This window comes from Salmo trutta, chromosome 24, assembly GCF_901001165.1.
Source record: "Salmo trutta chromosome 24, fSalTru1.1, whole genome shotgun sequence".
Taxonomy (NCBI): domain Eukaryota; kingdom Metazoa; phylum Chordata; class Actinopteri; order Salmoniformes; family Salmonidae; genus Salmo; species Salmo trutta.
The window spans coordinates 22680029-22697935 of record NC_042980.1 but is presented as its reverse complement, the minus strand read 5'-3'; the positions used below and the strand labels follow the sequence as shown (position 1 = coordinate 22697935).

The window sequence follows — 17907 nt, the reverse complement described above, 5'->3', positions numbered from 1 at the left end:
GGCCGTGATTGGGAGTCCCATAAATTACAACAGCCACATCAAAAAACATGTCACTATATGTGTTTTTGTCAGTCATTACCGTTCAGCACTGAATGACAGCAAATTTGACATGGAAGGTTCTGTTAATCAGCTACCAGAAAGAGATTAAACTTTAGTTTTTGGTAGCTGATGAATAACTTTCCTAGTCAATTTGCTGTCATTCAGTGCTGTATGGTCGTGAGCATGAAAATCTATAGTTGAAGTCGGAAGTTTACATACACTTAGGTTGGAGTCATTAAAACTCGTTTTTTCAACCACTCCACGAAACGTTTGACCCAAGTTAAACAATTTAAATGCAACGCTACCAAATACTAATTGAGTGTATTAGTATTTGGTAGCGTTGGGAATTTTTACTAGGATTAAATGTCAGGAATTGTGAAAAACTGAGTTTAAATGTACAGTTGAAGTCTGAAGTTTACATACACCTTAGCCAAATACATTTAAACTCAGTTTTTCACAATTCCTGACATTTAATCCTAGTAAAAATTCCCTGTCTTAGGTCAGTTAGGATCACCACTTTATTTTAAGAATGTGAAATGTTGGAATAATAGAAGAGAGAATGATTTATTTCAGTTTTTATTTATTTCAGCTTTTCCCAGTGGGTAAGACGTTTACAAATACTCAATTAGTATTTGGTAGCATTACCTTTACAATGTTTAACATGATTTAAACGTTTCGGGTAGCCTTCCACAAGCTTCCCACAATAAGGTGGGTGAATTTTGGCCCATTCCTCCTGACAGAGCTGGTGTACCTGAGTCAGATTTGTAGGCCTCCTTGCTCGCACACGCTTTTTCAGTTCTGCCCACAAATTTTCTATGGGATTGAGGTCAGGGCTTTGTGATGGCCACTCCAATACCTTGACTTTGTTGTCCTTAAGCCATTTTGCCACACTTTTGGAAGTATGCTTGGGGTCAATGTCCATTTGGAAGACCCATTTGCGACCAAGCTTTAACTTCCTGACTGATGTCTTGAGATGTTGCTTCAATATCGCCACATAATTTTCCTGCCTCATGATGCCATCTATTTTGTTAAGTGCACCAGTCCCTCCTGCAGCAAAGCACCCCCACAACATGATGCTGCCACCCCGCGCTTCACAGTTGGGATGGTGTTCTTCGGCTTGCAAGCCTCCCCCTTTTTCCTCCAAACATAACGATGGTCAATACGGCCTAACAGTTCTATTTTTGTTTCATCAGACCAGATGACATTTCTCAAAAAAGTACGATTTTTGTCCCATGTGCAGTTGCAAACCGTAGTCTGGCTTTTTAATGGGGGTTTTGGAGCAGTGGCTTCTTCCTTGCTGAGCGGCCTTTCAGGTTATGTCGATATAAGACTTGTTTTACTGTGGATATAGATACTTTTGTACCTGTTTCCTCCAGCATCTTCACAAGGTCCTTTGCTGTTGTTCTGGGATTGATTTGCACTTTTCGCACCAAAGTACATTCATCTCTAGGAGACAGAACGCGTCTCCTTCCAGAGTGGTATAATGGCTGCGTGGTCCCATAGTATTTATACTCGCGTACTATTGTTTGGACAGATGAACGTGGTACCTGCATGGAAATTGCTCTCAAGGATGAACCAGACTTGTGGAGGTCTACAATTTGTTTTCTGAGGTCTTGGCTGATTTCCTTTGATTGTCCCATGATGTCAAGCAAAGAGGCACTGAGTTTGAAGGTAGGCCTTGAAATACATCCACAGATACACCTCCAATTGACTCAAATAATGTCAATTGGCCTATCAGAAGCTTCTAAAACCATGACATAATTTTATGGAATTTTCCAAGTTGTTTAAAGACACAGTCAACTTAGTGTATGTAAACTTCTGACCCACTGGAATTGTGATACATTGAATAATAAGTTAAATAATCTGTCTATAAATAATTGTTGGAAAAATTACTTGTGTCATGCACAAAGTAGATGTCTTAACTGACTTTCAAACTATAGTTTGTTAACAAGACATTTCTGGGGTGGTTGAAAAACGAGTTTTAATGACTCCAATCTAAGTGTCTGTAAACTTCCGACTTCAACTGTAAAAGCATTCTCTACTATTATTCTGACATTTCACATTCTTAAAATAAAATGGTGATCCCATCTGACATAAGACAGGGAATTTTTACTAGGATTAAATGTCAGGAATTGTGAAAAACTGAGTTTAAATTTATTTGGCTTAGGTGTATGTGAACTTCCAACTTCAACTGTATGCCAAGACATGAAAATGGCTGTTGAACAATTATCAATAACCAACTTGAACGAGCTTGAAGAATTTAAGAACATTGTGCAAATGTTGTAGAATCCAGGTGTGCAAAACTCTTAGAGATTTACCCGGAAAACTCACATCTGTAATTGCTGCCACGCTGGTATAAATTATTCAGGAGACAGGCGCAGGAATGTGTAATAGTTTTTAAAAAGTTGTACACAAATTATGGCGTACCGTGTAAAGACACAGGGACGAAGACCAAGCAAACATGTAGCAATAACACAGGGTTGAAACCCTAACAAAAGAACAAGGAGTACCTCGAATAAATACACACGTGCACAATGATTAATGCACGGGACGTGACCCGTAATAATCAGCACAATCCACAAGGGCACGAATTCCCAAAACACACAGCACAGGTACTCACATGCCCCAACGGACATAGTAACAATAATCGACAGCACCATGGTGAACAAAGGGCACACTTATACAAGTACTAATCAGTGGGAATAGGGGACAGGTGTGCGTAATGATAGTTCCAGAGGAACCCGTGACACATGTATTGACTCAGGGGTGTGAATACTTATGTAAATGAGATATTGCTGTATTTCATTTTCGTAAATTTGTAATTCAAAACATATTTAGGGTGTTTTTTACTCACTTTTTGTCTCTCCCAAGATGTTATTCCTCTCCTACAGCGTCCATCAGAATTACACGCACATGGCTATTTATGCAAATTAAGTGATGACGTCATTAGCGACTTCTAGAGACTTTTAGGACAGCCAATAGCTACTTTCCTTACGGAGGCGTTGGCAACACTGGATGGCTGGCTGCGCTCTCACTCAGTAGATAAAAACAAGTGACCATTATAATAGACAGGAGAGAGCTCAGTCTTATTGATAAGAATAACAGACTACACTTTCCAGCAGTCGGAAGGACAGTTTATGCGTCAACATGTTTAGCAGATCTTTATTACAGATCGGACTGCGTGTTTGTACACAGGAGAATAGGAACGGGATTAAAAGATTGACACCGACGTTAACCTACATTAGTGACAGGCGGCGCGATGCCTCTACCACTATCGTGAGGGACAACAATAAACAGAAAACTATAGATGATTTGGATGGGCCTAGTTTTCTGAGATCTTTATATTGGCTTTTCGGGAAAGGGTATTTTCAGACAGCACATCAAATGCAAGTAAGTGCTGTAGAGTGTTATTACAGTGCATTGCGAAACCTAGCTGCCAGTGTTATACCACACTGGTTGCGTATTATTATGTCTAATCTCCTAGTCCGTGTGCCAGGGGTTCGGTCAGGTTGATTTGGGGTGGTGTGACGATGTTTCATAGTGATTTTCTTGAAGCTCTTTGTCCATAGAGTTAGAAAATGTGTGATAGCAGTGTAGCAATGGCAACTTTGTTTGATTGCTTTCATCCCTTCCTCCCTCCCTCCATCCCATTACATTTTCCAAAAGGTATTTTATCCATTCACAAACAATGTCTGCGAGTTTTCACAAAATGTGGAAAAAGTAAAGGGGTGTGAATACTTTCTGAAAGCACTGTATCACATTATTCCTGCCACACTGTAGAAAGCCATGCATGGGATTCCTGAAAAATGTATGTCATGTTTCGACCAGTCTGAACAATCTGAACTGTGTTTTTTGCTAGGTAAACATCATTAAAAAAGTTAGCACAATGTGACCAAAACCTCTATTGGACAAAACAATGTGCACTTATACTTTTTTCAACCTATTATCTTCACATCTTGGACTATTATGTCTTGCTGTACTTTCCAGAAGAGCCAGATGTGCCATGCATGCACTCATTTATCAAAACCATTCCATAAAATTGTTTTGCATTTACTGTAGGTCTCACACTGCAATTATGCTCTTCTCCCCCCTCCCCCAGATTGAACACAGCAAGATCTATGGCCCTCTGTGGAAGTCAAAGTACGGGCCCTTGGTGATAGTGAACGTGGCCAGTGCTGAGCTGATTGAGCAGGTGTTGAGACAGGAGGGCCGCCATCCCACCCGCACGGACATGCCCCACTGGAGGAGTTACCGCGAGCTGAGGAACCACGCCTATGGGCCCCTCACAGAGTGAGTAGACAGTGGAAAGCCAGTTCCAGGCCCTTTCATTGTAGTCTGATCCCAGATCTGTTTGTGCGGCCGTGCCATCTCCTATGGTTATGACAAGGGCCTTACACTCTTAGAAAAAAAGGTGATATCTAGAACCAAAAGGTTATTTGGCTGTCCCAATACGAGAATCCTTTTGAAGAACCCTTTTTGGTTCCAAGTAGAACGCTTTTGGTTTCAGGTAGAAACATTTTGGGTTCCATGTAGAACCCTTTCCACAGAGGTTCTACCTGGAACCAAAAAGGGTTCTCCAATGGGGACTGCAGAAGAACCATTTTGGAACTCTTTGTTTTAAGAGTGTAGGAGCTGGCTAAACAGTACAATCTAGGATCAGGCTACTGTCATTGCACAGCCAGGATATTTAGTATTTTAGTATTTTATTACGATCCCATAAAGCTTCAGCTACTCTTCCTGGAGTCCAAACAAAACATAAAACATGACATAATACATACCTCTTGTCGTTCGCCTAGGATAGGGGGCGCTACAGTGATTTTTGAAAAAAATTCGTGCCCATTTTAAATGGCCTCCTACTCAAACTCAGAAGCTAGAATATGCATATAATTAATACTTGTGGATAGAAAACACCCTAAAGTTTCTAAAACTGTTTGAATGGTGTCTGTGAGTATAACAGAACTCATATGGCAGTCAAAACCCCGAGACAGATCGTAACAGGATGTGGAATTCTGAATTGCGGACTCAACTTCACCACTTTGCCTGTAATTCACACAGTGAGCAATGGTTCATTGAGCACTTCCTATTGCTTCCACTAGATGTCCCCAGTCTTTACAAAGTGATTTGAGCCTTCTACTGTGAAAACTGAATGAATGAGACGCTGTGGAAAGTGGTCACATGGAGAGGGCCATCACCATTATGACGCCGGCGCCCCTGGCTACCCTCCCCTTTCGAAACATTTTGAAAGACAATGCAATCATCCCCCTTGAATCTTATTGGAGCTCTGGTTGAAAAAGGCCCTAAAGATTTATGTTATACAACGTTTGACATGTTTGAACGAACCTAAATTTTAAAAAAATGCTTTTTTTCGAAAGAGGTGTCCCGCGCACGACGGAGCTTTTGGTGCAGCCTTCAGAACGCGCTAACAAGAACAAGCTATTGGAACATAAAGGATTAACTTTTTCGAACGAAAATACATTTGTTGTGGACCTGGGATCCTGGAAGTGCTTTCTGATAAAGACAATCAAAGGTAAGGGATTATTGACAATAGTATACAGCACTAACCTTTTACAAACTTCATCAGATGACACTCCTAGGACATCATGTTACACAATACATGCATTCTTTTGTTCGATAAAGTTCATATTTATATATAAAAACAGCATTTTACATCGGCGCGTAACGTTGACTAACTATTTTCCCTCAAATGCATCCGGTGAAACAGCTCTACAATTTACTAAATTACTATTCGAAAACATTTTTAAAATGTAATATTGTCATTCTAAGATTTATAGATGAATATCTCTTGAAAGCACCTGTAATGCCAGATTTAAAAATAACTTTACTGGGTAATCACACTTTGCGATAAAAGGGGATGCGATACTCAGAAAATAGGCTAGCAATACAGGTCAGCGCCATCTTGGAACAATCGCATATCAAATCTAGTCTTGTATACTATTGTCAATAATCCCTTACCTTTGATTGTCTTCATCAGAAAGCACTTTTTCGATTAACTTTTTCGAACGAAAATACATTTGTTGTGGACCTGGGATTCCTGGAAGTTTTTTCTGATGAAGACAATCAAAGGTAAGGGATTATTGACAATAGTATACAAGACTAGATTTGATATGCGATTGTTCCAAGATGGCGCTGACCTGTATTGCTAGCCTATTTTCTGAGTATCGCATCCCCTTTTATCGCAAAGTGTGATTACCCAGTAAAGTTATTTTTAAATCTGGCATTACAGGTGCTTTCAAGAGATATTCATCTATAAATCTTAGAATGACAATATTACATTTTAAAAATGTTTTCGAATAGTAATTTAGTAAATTGTAGCGCTGTTTCACCGGATGCATTTGAGGGAAAATAGTTAGTCAAAGTTACGCGCCGATGTAAAATGCTGTTTTTATATATAAATATGAACTTTATCGAACAAAAGAATGCATGTATTGTGTAACATGATGTCCTAGGAGTGTCATCTGATGAAGTTTGTAAAAGGTTAGTGCTGCATTTAGCTGTTTTTTGGTTATTTGTGATGCATGTGGTTGGTTGGAAAATGGCTATGTGGCTACTTTTACGATATACTCCTCTAACATAATCTAATGTTTTGCTTTTGCTGTAAAGCCTTTTTGAAATCGGACAACGTGGTTCGATTCAGGAGAGGTGTATCTATAAAACGATATAACATAGTCCTATATTTGAAAAAAAAAATATATTACATTTCGTTATGCTAATAGCGATAGGATTTTTTCGCTGGATGTCCGTCCCGCATACGGGACGAGCCCATCAAGAGGCTAAGGACAGAACAACATCTTTTTTTTATACATGCTTTCCTACATTTACAGTGAAGTCAGAAGTGTATATACACTTAGGTTGGAGTCATTAGAACTCATTTTTCAACCACTCCACACATTTTTTGTTAACAAACTTTTCTTTTGGCAAGTCGGTTAGGACATCTACTTTGTGCTTGACACAAGTCATTTTTCCAACAATTGTTTACAGACAGATTATTTAACATATAATTCACTGTATCACAATTCCAGTGGGTCAGAAGTTTACATACACTAAGTTGACTGTGTCTTTAAACAACTTGGAAAATTCCATAAAATTATGTCATGGTTTTAGAAGCTTCTGATAGGCTAATTGACATTATTTGAGTCAATTGGAGGTGTACCTGTGGATGGATTTCAAGTCCTACCTTCAAACTCAGTGCCTTTTTGCTTGACATCATGGGAAAATCAAAAGAAATCAGCCAAGACCTCAGAAAACAAATTGTAGACCTCCACAAGTCTGGTTCATCCTTGGGAGTAATTTCCAAACGCCTGAAGGTACCACGTTCATCTGTCCAAACAATAGTATGCGAGTATAAATACCATGGGACCACGCAGCCATTATACCACTCAGGAAGGAGACGCGTTCTGTCTCCTAGAGATGAATGTACCTTGGTGCGAAAAGTGCAAATCAATCCCAGAACAACAGCAAAGGACCTTGTGAAGATGCTGGAGGAAACAGGTACAAAAGTATCTATATCCACAGTAAAACGAGTCTTATATCGACATAACCTGAAAGGCCGCTCAGCAAGGAAGAAGCCACTGCTCCAAAACCACCATTAAAAAGCCAGACTACGGTTTGCAACTGCACATGGGGACAAAGATCATACTTTTTGGAGATATGTCATCTGGTCTGATGAAACAAAAATATAACTGTTTGGCCATAATGACCATCGTTATGTTAAAAGGAAAAAGGGGGAGGCTTGCAAGCCGAAGAACACCATCCCAACTGTGAAGCGTGGGGGTGGCAGCATCATGTTGTGGGGGTGATTTGCTGCAGGAGGGACTGGTGCACTTCACAAAATAGATGACATCATGAGGCAGGAAAATTATGTGGCTATATTGAAGCAACATCTCAAGACATCAGTCAGGAAGTTAAAGCTTGGGCGCAAATGGGTCTTCCAAATGGACATTGACCCCAAGCATACTTCCAAAGTTGTGGCAAAATGGCTTAAGGACAACAAAGTCAAGGTATTGGAGTGGCCATCACAAAGCCCTGACCTCAATCCCATAGAACATTTGTGGGCAGAACTGAAAAAGCGTGTGCGAGCAAGGAGGCCTACAAATCTGACTCAGGTACACCAACTCTGTCAGGAGGAATGGGCCAAAATTCACCAAACTTATTGTGGGAGGCTTGTGGAAGGCTACCCGAAACGTTTGACTCATGTTAAACAATTTAAAGGTAATGCTACCGAATACTAATTGAGTGTATGTAAACTTCTGACCCACTGGAAAAAGCTGAAATAAATAATTCTCTCTACTATTATTCTGACATTTCACATTCTTAAAATAAAGTGGTGATGCTAACTGCTTTTTACTAGGATTAAATGTCAGGAATTGTGAAAAACTGAGTTTAAATGTATTTGGCCAAAGTGTATGTAAACTTCTGAATTCAACTGTATGTAAATGTCTTTTGCAGTTTTTTATTTTCAATACATTTGCTAACGTTCTTAAAATCTTGTTTTTGCTTTGTCATTATGGGGTATTATGTGTAGATTGGTGAGGGGGGAAAAAACAATTTAAAACATTTTAGAATAAGGCTGTATCGTAACAAAATGTGGAAAAGTCTAGGGGTCTGAATACTTTCCAAATGCACTGTAGGTAACAACTCAAGGACAGAACTACTTTCCTACATTTAAAATAAGAATACACACTTCATACCCTTAAGCCTAACAATCAAACATCAATAATACTTTGATCTACTGAGGCAGGACCTGAAATCCTAATGTCACTTCACCAATGTTCTTTAAACAACCTGAGAGATTCTCAAGACATCAGCTAGTCAGTGAGCTGAGCAGACTATCATATCATACGGAGCATGACTGAAATCCTTACTCTACTGAGGCTTTGCTTACAATTACTTTCTCTGAACAGGCCCTAATATCCTAATGCCAAGGGCACACCTTATCTTGAACTTCAGCCCAAATACCAGATATTCTCAGGAGGGAGATGCTACAAGCTATTTAGGTCAGAGGCGTTGTGCTGTGATGTGCTGTTTTACTTGTTTAAAGCATTTTGCTGCTTTGGCTGCTTGCTTGAGTGATTTGAGATTGCAAGGAGTTTAATGTTATCATGGCTCTATACATTACTGTGCGTTGCCTTGAATTCGTTTTGGTTATAGGGACTGGGAAGAGTCTTCTGGTTGCAAGTCTTGTGGAGTATGAATGTCACTCCACTGGTATGTAGTTATTCCTGTGTTGCTTGTCCCAACACCACAGTGAAATATCAGTGTTGTAGTAGGAACATGCACAAGACAATGCGCAAGAATTTGACAAGCACAAACACTTGAACCATGGGCTGCATACAGAGCCTAGATGAGCCAGACTGTACATGAAACACAAAACCTAGGACATAAAACCTCAGCATGATCCATCATGTCGTGCTTGAACCAGTGTTGTAGTAGCGAAGGATTGTGGTGCATCTGGGGGATAGGTTAAAGAGATTTTCTGGTACTTCTGAATACTTTTTAGCCAGTAGTTCTGAAAGTAGCGCTCACAAGCCAAAAGTGGTCCCTGAAAAATAGCGTACTACGTCACATATGTGCAGATATGCGCACCATGTCATTGCTCTCTCTCCCGCTCTGCTGTGTGTGCATCTTGCTAGTTGTCACTCAAATGGCGAAGGGCTAAGGCTCATTGGCTAGAACTCAAATCGCTAGGGGCTGGCACACGTGGGACCACATTTCAGGAAAATGGCGCAGCACTGCTTTCAGAAAAACAGTTGCTTTCAAACTAGGGATTTTGTGGCTAAATGAGGTAAAATAGTTATTCTGGTCATAGATTATGCATGTACGAACCCATTGACACATCCAGCACAAATCGATTGTGTCACTTTTTGAACACAACAATATGTCAGTGGTACATCACTCTGTCACAAGTTGTCACAACAAGTTGAAATAACAGGTAAAGTGGCATAAAGTGTTTGTTTTCAGTGAATTTATCTAAATCACAAAGCTCATCTGCATTTCCTGTGGTGTGGAAAATTCTAGGCAACAAAAGAGTGATCAAATTAAGATCCTACCTCTGTACATAACAAGTTGTCTAAGGTAGAAATGTTAGATTAAATGGAAATGGAGCTCAGTTACAATGGAAAACAGCACACATGAGAGGGTCTGCCTACCTATGGGTGTTTTGCATGTTCTCTCTGAAACAGTTCTTCTTTGTTTCAAATTACTATACAATACATCTCTTCTCCATGTTAAAGCATGATTCTGTTTGTGTCTATACTACAGGATGGGTGCTCAGTGGCAGCGGATCAGGAGTATCCTGAACCCGCGGATGCTGAAGCCCAAGCATGTCTCAGCCTACACCAACGCCATCAATGACGTGGTTACAGACTTCATAGACAAGGTGGCATGGCTCAGGGAGACCAAGGGAGAAGGGGTCATGGTGAACGACCTGGCTGGAGAACTCTACAAGTTCGCCTTTGAAGGTTAACAGAGGAAATGACTGTCTGTAATAATTTTCTAGTCCCCATCAGATTAAAATCTGGACCTCTAAAACAGTTCCACTGCTTTTTAAAATTCTTCTGTTCTAATCAGGGACCTGGGACACCAAGTGGGTGCAATTAATTACATGGTTGAACAGAGCCAGAAATAGTCTAGACCTCGTAGGGTAAGATTTGAATACCCCTGGTCTAGTCATTAGAAAGGAAAATCTTAGAACAATCGAGGAACTGATATCTGCTTCATGAAGTATAAAAAGCTGTCCTCATCATGATCTTATAATTATGTCATTTTGACGCTACGTTCTGGCACAGGTGCAAGTGTTTCTGTGTCTTTGGTATTTGTTTTCTGTGAATTGGGAGAAACGTGTGAATGTGAAAGGACAAGGTCATTGTGAGGGTTGTGGACGGCTATATCTGTTAGAAAGTGATGACCTTGAAGTAATTGCATAGTGATCTTTAGCCTTGGAAGTTGAGTAGATACTGAGTAGCTGATCGTTTGACTACCTTGTTAGGTAGGCAGTTCTTATTATAATTTTGAAGGACATCGTATTCATTTGGTCAAGGGCAGTAGAGATGAAAAATGTCTATCTGGATGTTCTAGATCACGAGTCAAACTCATTCCACGGAGGGCAGAGTGTCTGTGGGCTTTTTCTCCTACCTTGTACTTGATTGATGAATTAAGGTAATTAATTAGTGAAGAACTTCCCTCACCTGGTTGTCTAGGAATTGATTGAAAGGAAAACCCCAAAATCCTAGACACACGGCCCTCCATGGAATGAGTTTGACACCCCTGTACTCGATACGAACTATGGTCTTTGCTCGCATATCGCGATTGTATGATGTGACATAATCACCGTCATACACTCTGTAAACTGCCATCCTGATGCTGTAATGTACCCTTTAACCTCACATAATGTCATCATACTCATGACATGGTCCTAAAGAAACAAACAAGTAATTCATAGGTTATAACTGTGTAATTACCATTTTACCATGCACTTTCTAAGTTAATAGCTGCTTATTTCTCTACTGGCATTGAATTTGATGCATTTGGATATCAATAAAGTATAGATCTATCTAATCTATATACATTTAAATAAACTGCTACCGTTGTTTGTCTCTGTCCTCAGGGATCTGTTCTGTGCTGTTTGAGACCCGTTTGGGCTGTCTGAATGAGGAGGTTCCTGAAGAGACCCAGAAGTTCATTGTTTCAGTAGGAGAGATGTTTCGCCTCTCCCCCATCATCGTTCTCTTCCCCAAGTCCACCTGGCCATACCTCCCCTTCTGGAAACATTTTGTGGCTGTCTGGGATCACCTGTTCAAAGTTGGTGAGTGATCCAGAAGCCTTGATTTCCAGAATGAATCATGCTATGTTTCACAATTGCGCAGATATTAGTTTTGCATCACATGCTCCATCGCGTATAGAAAATAGTTAAAAAAGTTACACAGTAAAACTTCACAACATAACACATCATCACATAGCCATGAACTTAAGTAACCTCTACTACATGCAAGCAAGTGAGGGGTGGGATGTAGGGTATATTTGGAGAGCACTCACTTGTTTCGCATGTGAAACATGCAAATGGTACAATGTGTTAATGTTGTTGATGTTATATTACATCATCAGCACACTTTCCGATGTTGGCACTAAGACCGCTCTCAACCAGCTGTAAATGGCCATAATCAAAGAAGAAAATGCACATTCAGAGGCAGTGTTTCTCGTGGCCAGTGAATTTAATGCAGGGAAACTAAAATCTGCTTTACGTCATTTTTTACCAGCATGTCACCTGTGCAACTATAGGTGACAATACTCTAGACGACCTTTACTCCACACATAGAAATGCACACAAGACCTTCCCTCACTCTCCCTTTGGCAAATCAGACCATAACTCTATCCTCCTGCTTCTTACTTACAAGCAAAAACTCAAACAGGAAGTACTAGTGACATGCTCAATACGGAAGAAGAGGTTCAATGAAGCGGATGCTAAGCTACAGGACTGTTTCGCTAGCACAAACTGGAATATTTTATGGGATTTATCCAACAACATTGACGTGTTTACCACATCAGTCACCGGCTTCATTAATAAGTTCATCGACAAAATCATCCCCACAGTGACCGTGCGTACATACTTCAAACAGAAGCCATGGATTACAGGCAACATCCGCACTAAGCTAAAGACTAGAGCTGCCGCTTTCAAGGAGCGGGACACTAATCTGGATGCTTATAAGAAATCCCGCGAACACCTCCGACAAGCCATCAAACAGGAAAAACATCAATACAGGACTAAGATCGAATCCTACTATGCCTGTAGCGGGGCTTGCAAACTATCACGGATTACAAAGGGAAACCCAGCCACAAGCTGCCCAGCGACGCGAGCCTACCAGATATGCTACATGCCTTCTATGTTCACTTCATGGCAAGCAACACTGAACCATGCATAAGAGCATGGTTCAGATGACTGTGTGATCTCGCTCTCTGGAGCCGATGTGAGTAAGACCTTTAAATAGGCCCCTCAGGGGTGTGTGCTTAGTCCCCCCCTGTACTCCCTTTTCACCTGGCAATGTGGTGCCAGGACAACAACCTCTTCCTCAATGTCAGCAAGACAAAGGAGCTTATCGTGGACTACAGGCAATGGAGGGGCGAGCACGCCCCCATCCACATCGACAGGGCTGTAGTGATCCTCAGAAAGTCCTACAGCTGCACCATTGAGAGCATCTTGACTGGCTGCATCACCGTTTAGTACGGCAACCGCAAGGCACCCGACCGTAAGGTGCTACAGAGGGTAGTGACATCACTGGGGCCAAGCTCCCAGCCATCCAGGACCTTTATACCAGGCGGTGTCAGAGAGAGGCCCAGAAAATGGTCAATGACTCCAGCCAACCAAGCCATATTCTGTTCTCCTATCTACTGCACAGCAAGCGATACCAGTGTACTGACTTTGGAACCAACAGGACCCTGAACAGCATTATACCCCAAAGCCATAAGACTGCTAAACAAGACTGCTAAATAGCTAATTTAATGGCTTCCCGCTGCTGCTACTGTCTATTGGCTATCCTGTTGCCTAGTAAGTTTAACCTACCTAAATGTACATAGCTACCCCTGCACATCGACTCGGTACTGGTACTCCCTGTAAATAGCCATGTTAATTTTTACTCGTTATTGTTATTCACTGTGTATTTATTCCTTGTGTCACTATTTTCATTTTTCTCATCTTTAACTCTGCGCTGTTGAAAAAGGACCAGTAAATAAGCATTTCACCGTTAATCTACACCGTGTTTACGAAGCATGTGACATAACATTTGATTTGATTTCTCATGTAAAAGGAGTGAGTGCCCTCACATACCCTACAATGCCGTCTCCTTTACTTTCAGCAGAGGTTTCAAAAGTTCAATGGCTGTGTTTCAGCTCTAAGCAAATCAAACAGGTGCACTGCTCCTGGCAAGAGACTTGCCCCAATAAGCAAAGTTCACTCTGACAATCCTTGGCTTGTTGGGTTGAGCTCAGGGTGCATGATAGGCTAAGTCATATTACAGTGTAGTATATCGCCATCTAGTGGCAGATATCCTACATGAGCAAAAATAACATCCCATCATGACTCAGGTCCATAGCGAGGGTGAAGTCTTTCCTCGGTTATTCGCTTCCTCTCCTTGCCTCCTCCTCAGAACATCAGAGGGAAGTGAGTGGGGAGAAGAACATCCAATGCCCTCCTCACTCTTGTTTGATGGTTTGAGAAGAAGGCGAGGATTGAGGAGGCAAGTGTAAAGGATGTCACGCTGCTTGCTTAGCCAGTCCTACTTTCTCCTGATTCAGCTCATACTGAGGCTTGAACACAGGACCTCTCACTTGCAAACACCTGTAACTGCCCTCCTGAAGCGTCTTACCCAGTTGTGCCACCGAAAAGCAAGCTATTCTGCAGAGCAAGTGGGACACTTCAGGCTGAATTTGAGTTTCACAGATCCCTATCTGCTACACAAGGAATTGAGAAAAGACTTGAGATTCACCCTAAGCATCTATATTGTCTTTGTGCTGGTTGCTATATCCTCTGACCTCTGCTCTCTCCCCATGCAGCAGAGGAGCAGGTGCGTCAGAAGATGGAGGAGATCCAGGAGAGGGTGCGCCTGGGCCAGCCGGTGCAGGGAGAGTACCTCACACACCTCCTTGTCAGCGAACAGATGTCTGTCACTGAGATACTGGGCTCCATCACTGAGCTACTGCTGGCTGGGGTCGACACGGTGTGTGTGTGTGTGTGTGTGTGTGTGTGTGTGTGTGTGTGTGAAAATACCAGTGAGGAGCTGTTTCACAGTAGGGTGGAAACAGGTGGGGAAAGGGGTGATGAGCTGGTGGGAGGCATTTTTTTTCTTAATTTCAGCCACTTTAGATTGTGATTTGCTGAATGAATGTTTGCAACATAACCACATTAGCTAACTTCGTCATGTACAGTTACAACTGCAGCATAACAGTATCCGTACAATATTATTAGCTCACAACCTATTCTTATTGTAATTGTTTTTGTATCCTCCAGACGTCCAACACCATCTCGTGGTCTCTGTACCACATGGCCCTGGAGCCAGAGATCCAGGAGAAGCTGTACCAGGAAGTGATCAGTGTCTGCCCGGGGGACAAGGTGCCTACTAGTGATGACATTGCCAGAATGCCATGGCTTAAGACTGTTGTCAGGGAGACACTACGGTATGTTATTAGTCATCTGTCATCCCCACTCAGGTCATTTTCAGTAAATTCACTAATTAATAAAATGAATAATGGGTTATTAAAGTTATTATATTCATAATGAGGTCTTCATAATGAATTATAATGAGTTGTTAAATTCATTATACGCCAATGTGCTTATGTGTAGTTTTTTTATTAATTTCTTGTTAATTAGTCAAATTAGTCAATCCCTTTCTCTCTCGAAGATGTACCACATAGAGCTATATTTTAGCATTTTATTCTGCAGTCGAAACTAACTCCACTACACTCTCTACTCCTAGTGACTTTCTTGTATTCTCCCTCCTCAGGATGTACCCAGTAGTACCAGGAAATGCCCGCATCAATGTGGAAAATGAGATAGTTGTGGGGGACCACCTCTTCCCCAAAAATGTGAGTTTTACTTTTGTCATCTTGTACTGTTGGAAATGGTTGCTATTGGTGAATTGAATTACTTTTCTTTTCATCCTGTATGTAGAGGAGATCCGATCACACTTGTGTATTCAGTTTTATCCAGAGATATACATGCACTTTCACCATTCAATATTTTATTTAGTTCAAATCCAGGGTAGAGTTTTGGTTTGTCAATATCGCTCATACCAAACAATTATACAGTATACCACTAATCAGAGTTAGAGAGCGGCTATGTTTGACTGTTCTCCTCTCTTCTGTTCTCTCCCTCCATCCCTTCTCTCTCCTCCTTTCTTTCCATCTCTCTGTTCCAGACCCTGTTCCACCTGTGTCACTATGCCGTGTCCTATGACCAGACAGTGTTCCCGGAGCCCCATGCCTTCCTGCCAGAGCGCTGGCTCCGTGGGGGCCGGGGGGAAGACAAGAAGAACCAGCACCCCTTCGGCTCAGTGCCCTTCGGTTTTGGGGTCCGGGCCTGCCTGGGCCGTAGGGTGGCCGAGCTGGAGATGTACCTCATCCTCTCAAGGGTAAGACTTCCAGGCCTGTTCTGTAGTTGTATAGTACTGTTATAGCATCAGCTACCCCTGCAGTAGCTACCCTTCATCAAACAGCATTCTTCTGTTGTTATGTAGGACTGTAATAGTAGCTAGGGATGCTGACCACTTGTTACAAAGCTAGATTTTCTGCATCTGGTAATGGTCAGGGCTCAATACAGCATCCTCTGTCTGTAATACATTTCCTACACCAATTTTCATATTTCATTTGACAGTGACTCTAGAGGGTTGAGAGGTTAAAGCTACAGTAAGTTTAACCAACTGTTTAGCCCCAAAACCAGGACATTGATTAAGTTAGTTAGTGTTGCTGTAGTCTGTAGTAACAGTCTTGTAGAATCTGGTTCAACTTGTTGTGGTGTTCCTCTGTTAGCTTTGGTATTGGAAGGAAAACATGGCAGACCAGACCTTCACCTTTGGTCTGATTCATCCCATCTGGATACATGGTGATACCATGAATCTGTCTGTCGGCAAAGAATATGTAATCATTAACTTAACTTGGATTGTTGGAAGGAAGGAGTTCAAACCTCCAGCCTTTAAGATCCTGTATAGTGTTCTCATATGTTTTATTGATTCAGAGACACAGTTCAATAATAGGATAAAACAATGACTTTCTCATGATCTATTTACTGTAAATGTTTCAACTGTCATGACACATTGTGATAAAACATTGTCATTAATTTCCCAATTAGGAGAGTTCATATTTCTAGGTTATTGTGCAATTCATGAGTTTTTGTTTTTGTTCCTTTTATCTATTATGTACAGTATATATCTTTCCATTGAACACGTGGATAGCTGATATTCTCTCAGACTAGGACAATAACATACTAATGTCAACATGTTTTCCTCTCTCTGTCCTCCCAGTTGATAAAACATTATGAAATACGTGCAGATCCTGCCGGAGCCACAGTTAAGCCAATCACAAGAACCCTTCTTGTCCCTGCTACCCCAATCAACCTGCAGTTTATTAATAGGACAGTCCAGTAGCAAGAGGAACCAATGGCAGCGGAAGGAATTTCCCTATGAACCACATTAGTATCAAAGATTGTATATTATATTGACAAGATAGACAAGTGACCGCTGTGCCAATGGAAATATATGTCCTCAAAGATGAAGGAGGAAACCAGATCAGGTGAGGCCATTCTAGCCAATGAAAGGGCAGATATGTGTGTAAACAACAGACAGGCCAAAGAGATAGATAAAGGACTTATCTTTGTATCTGTGCTATTATATATATTTTTTTGTAGAGAGGCGAAGGTCGAGAGCCGTGCGTCCTCCGAAATGCAACCCAACCAAGTTGCACTGCTTGTTGACACAATGCCCACTTAATCCGGAAGCCAGCCGCACCAATGTGTCGGAGGAAACACCGTACACCTGGCGACCGTGTCAGTGTGCACTGCGCCCGGCCCGCCACAGGAGTCGCTGGTGCACGATGGGACAAGGACATCCCTGCCGGCCAAACCCTCTCCTAACCCGGACGACGCTGGGCCAATTGTGCGCCACCCCATGGGTCTCCCGGTCGCGGCCGGCTGCGACAGAGCATGGACTCCCAACTCATAGGAATTCACACCCAATTGACTACTTTAAAATGGTGGAAGCCCTCAAAGGCAATGTCCATGCTAAAGCGTATAATATATGCCAAAGCGTATATCCATGATGAGTCCTCTATCTATCTCTATGACACAGGCACAACTCAAAGTAGCCCGAA

The 17907-nt window shown here is 41.6% G+C and overlaps 1 protein-coding gene across 1 annotated transcript; it reads left to right on the top strand.

Moving 5' to 3' along the window:
* The first annotated feature begins 3090 nt into the window (after positions 1–3090).
* Positions 3091–17445, top strand: LOC115160950 (sterol 26-hydroxylase, mitochondrial-like). Its single transcript, XM_029711514.1, has 9 exons — positions 3091–3429; positions 4139–4329; positions 10318–10517; positions 11663–11860; positions 14602–14765; positions 15056–15222; positions 15549–15630; positions 15963–16175; positions 17064–17445. The coding sequence occupies exons 1-9, from the start codon at positions 3187–3189 to the stop codon at positions 17184–17186; spliced, it is 1581 nt and encodes a 526-aa protein (XP_029567374.1). The 5' UTR covers positions 3091–3186; the 3' UTR covers positions 17187–17445.
* The last annotated feature ends 462 nt before the right edge of the window (positions 17446–17907 follow it).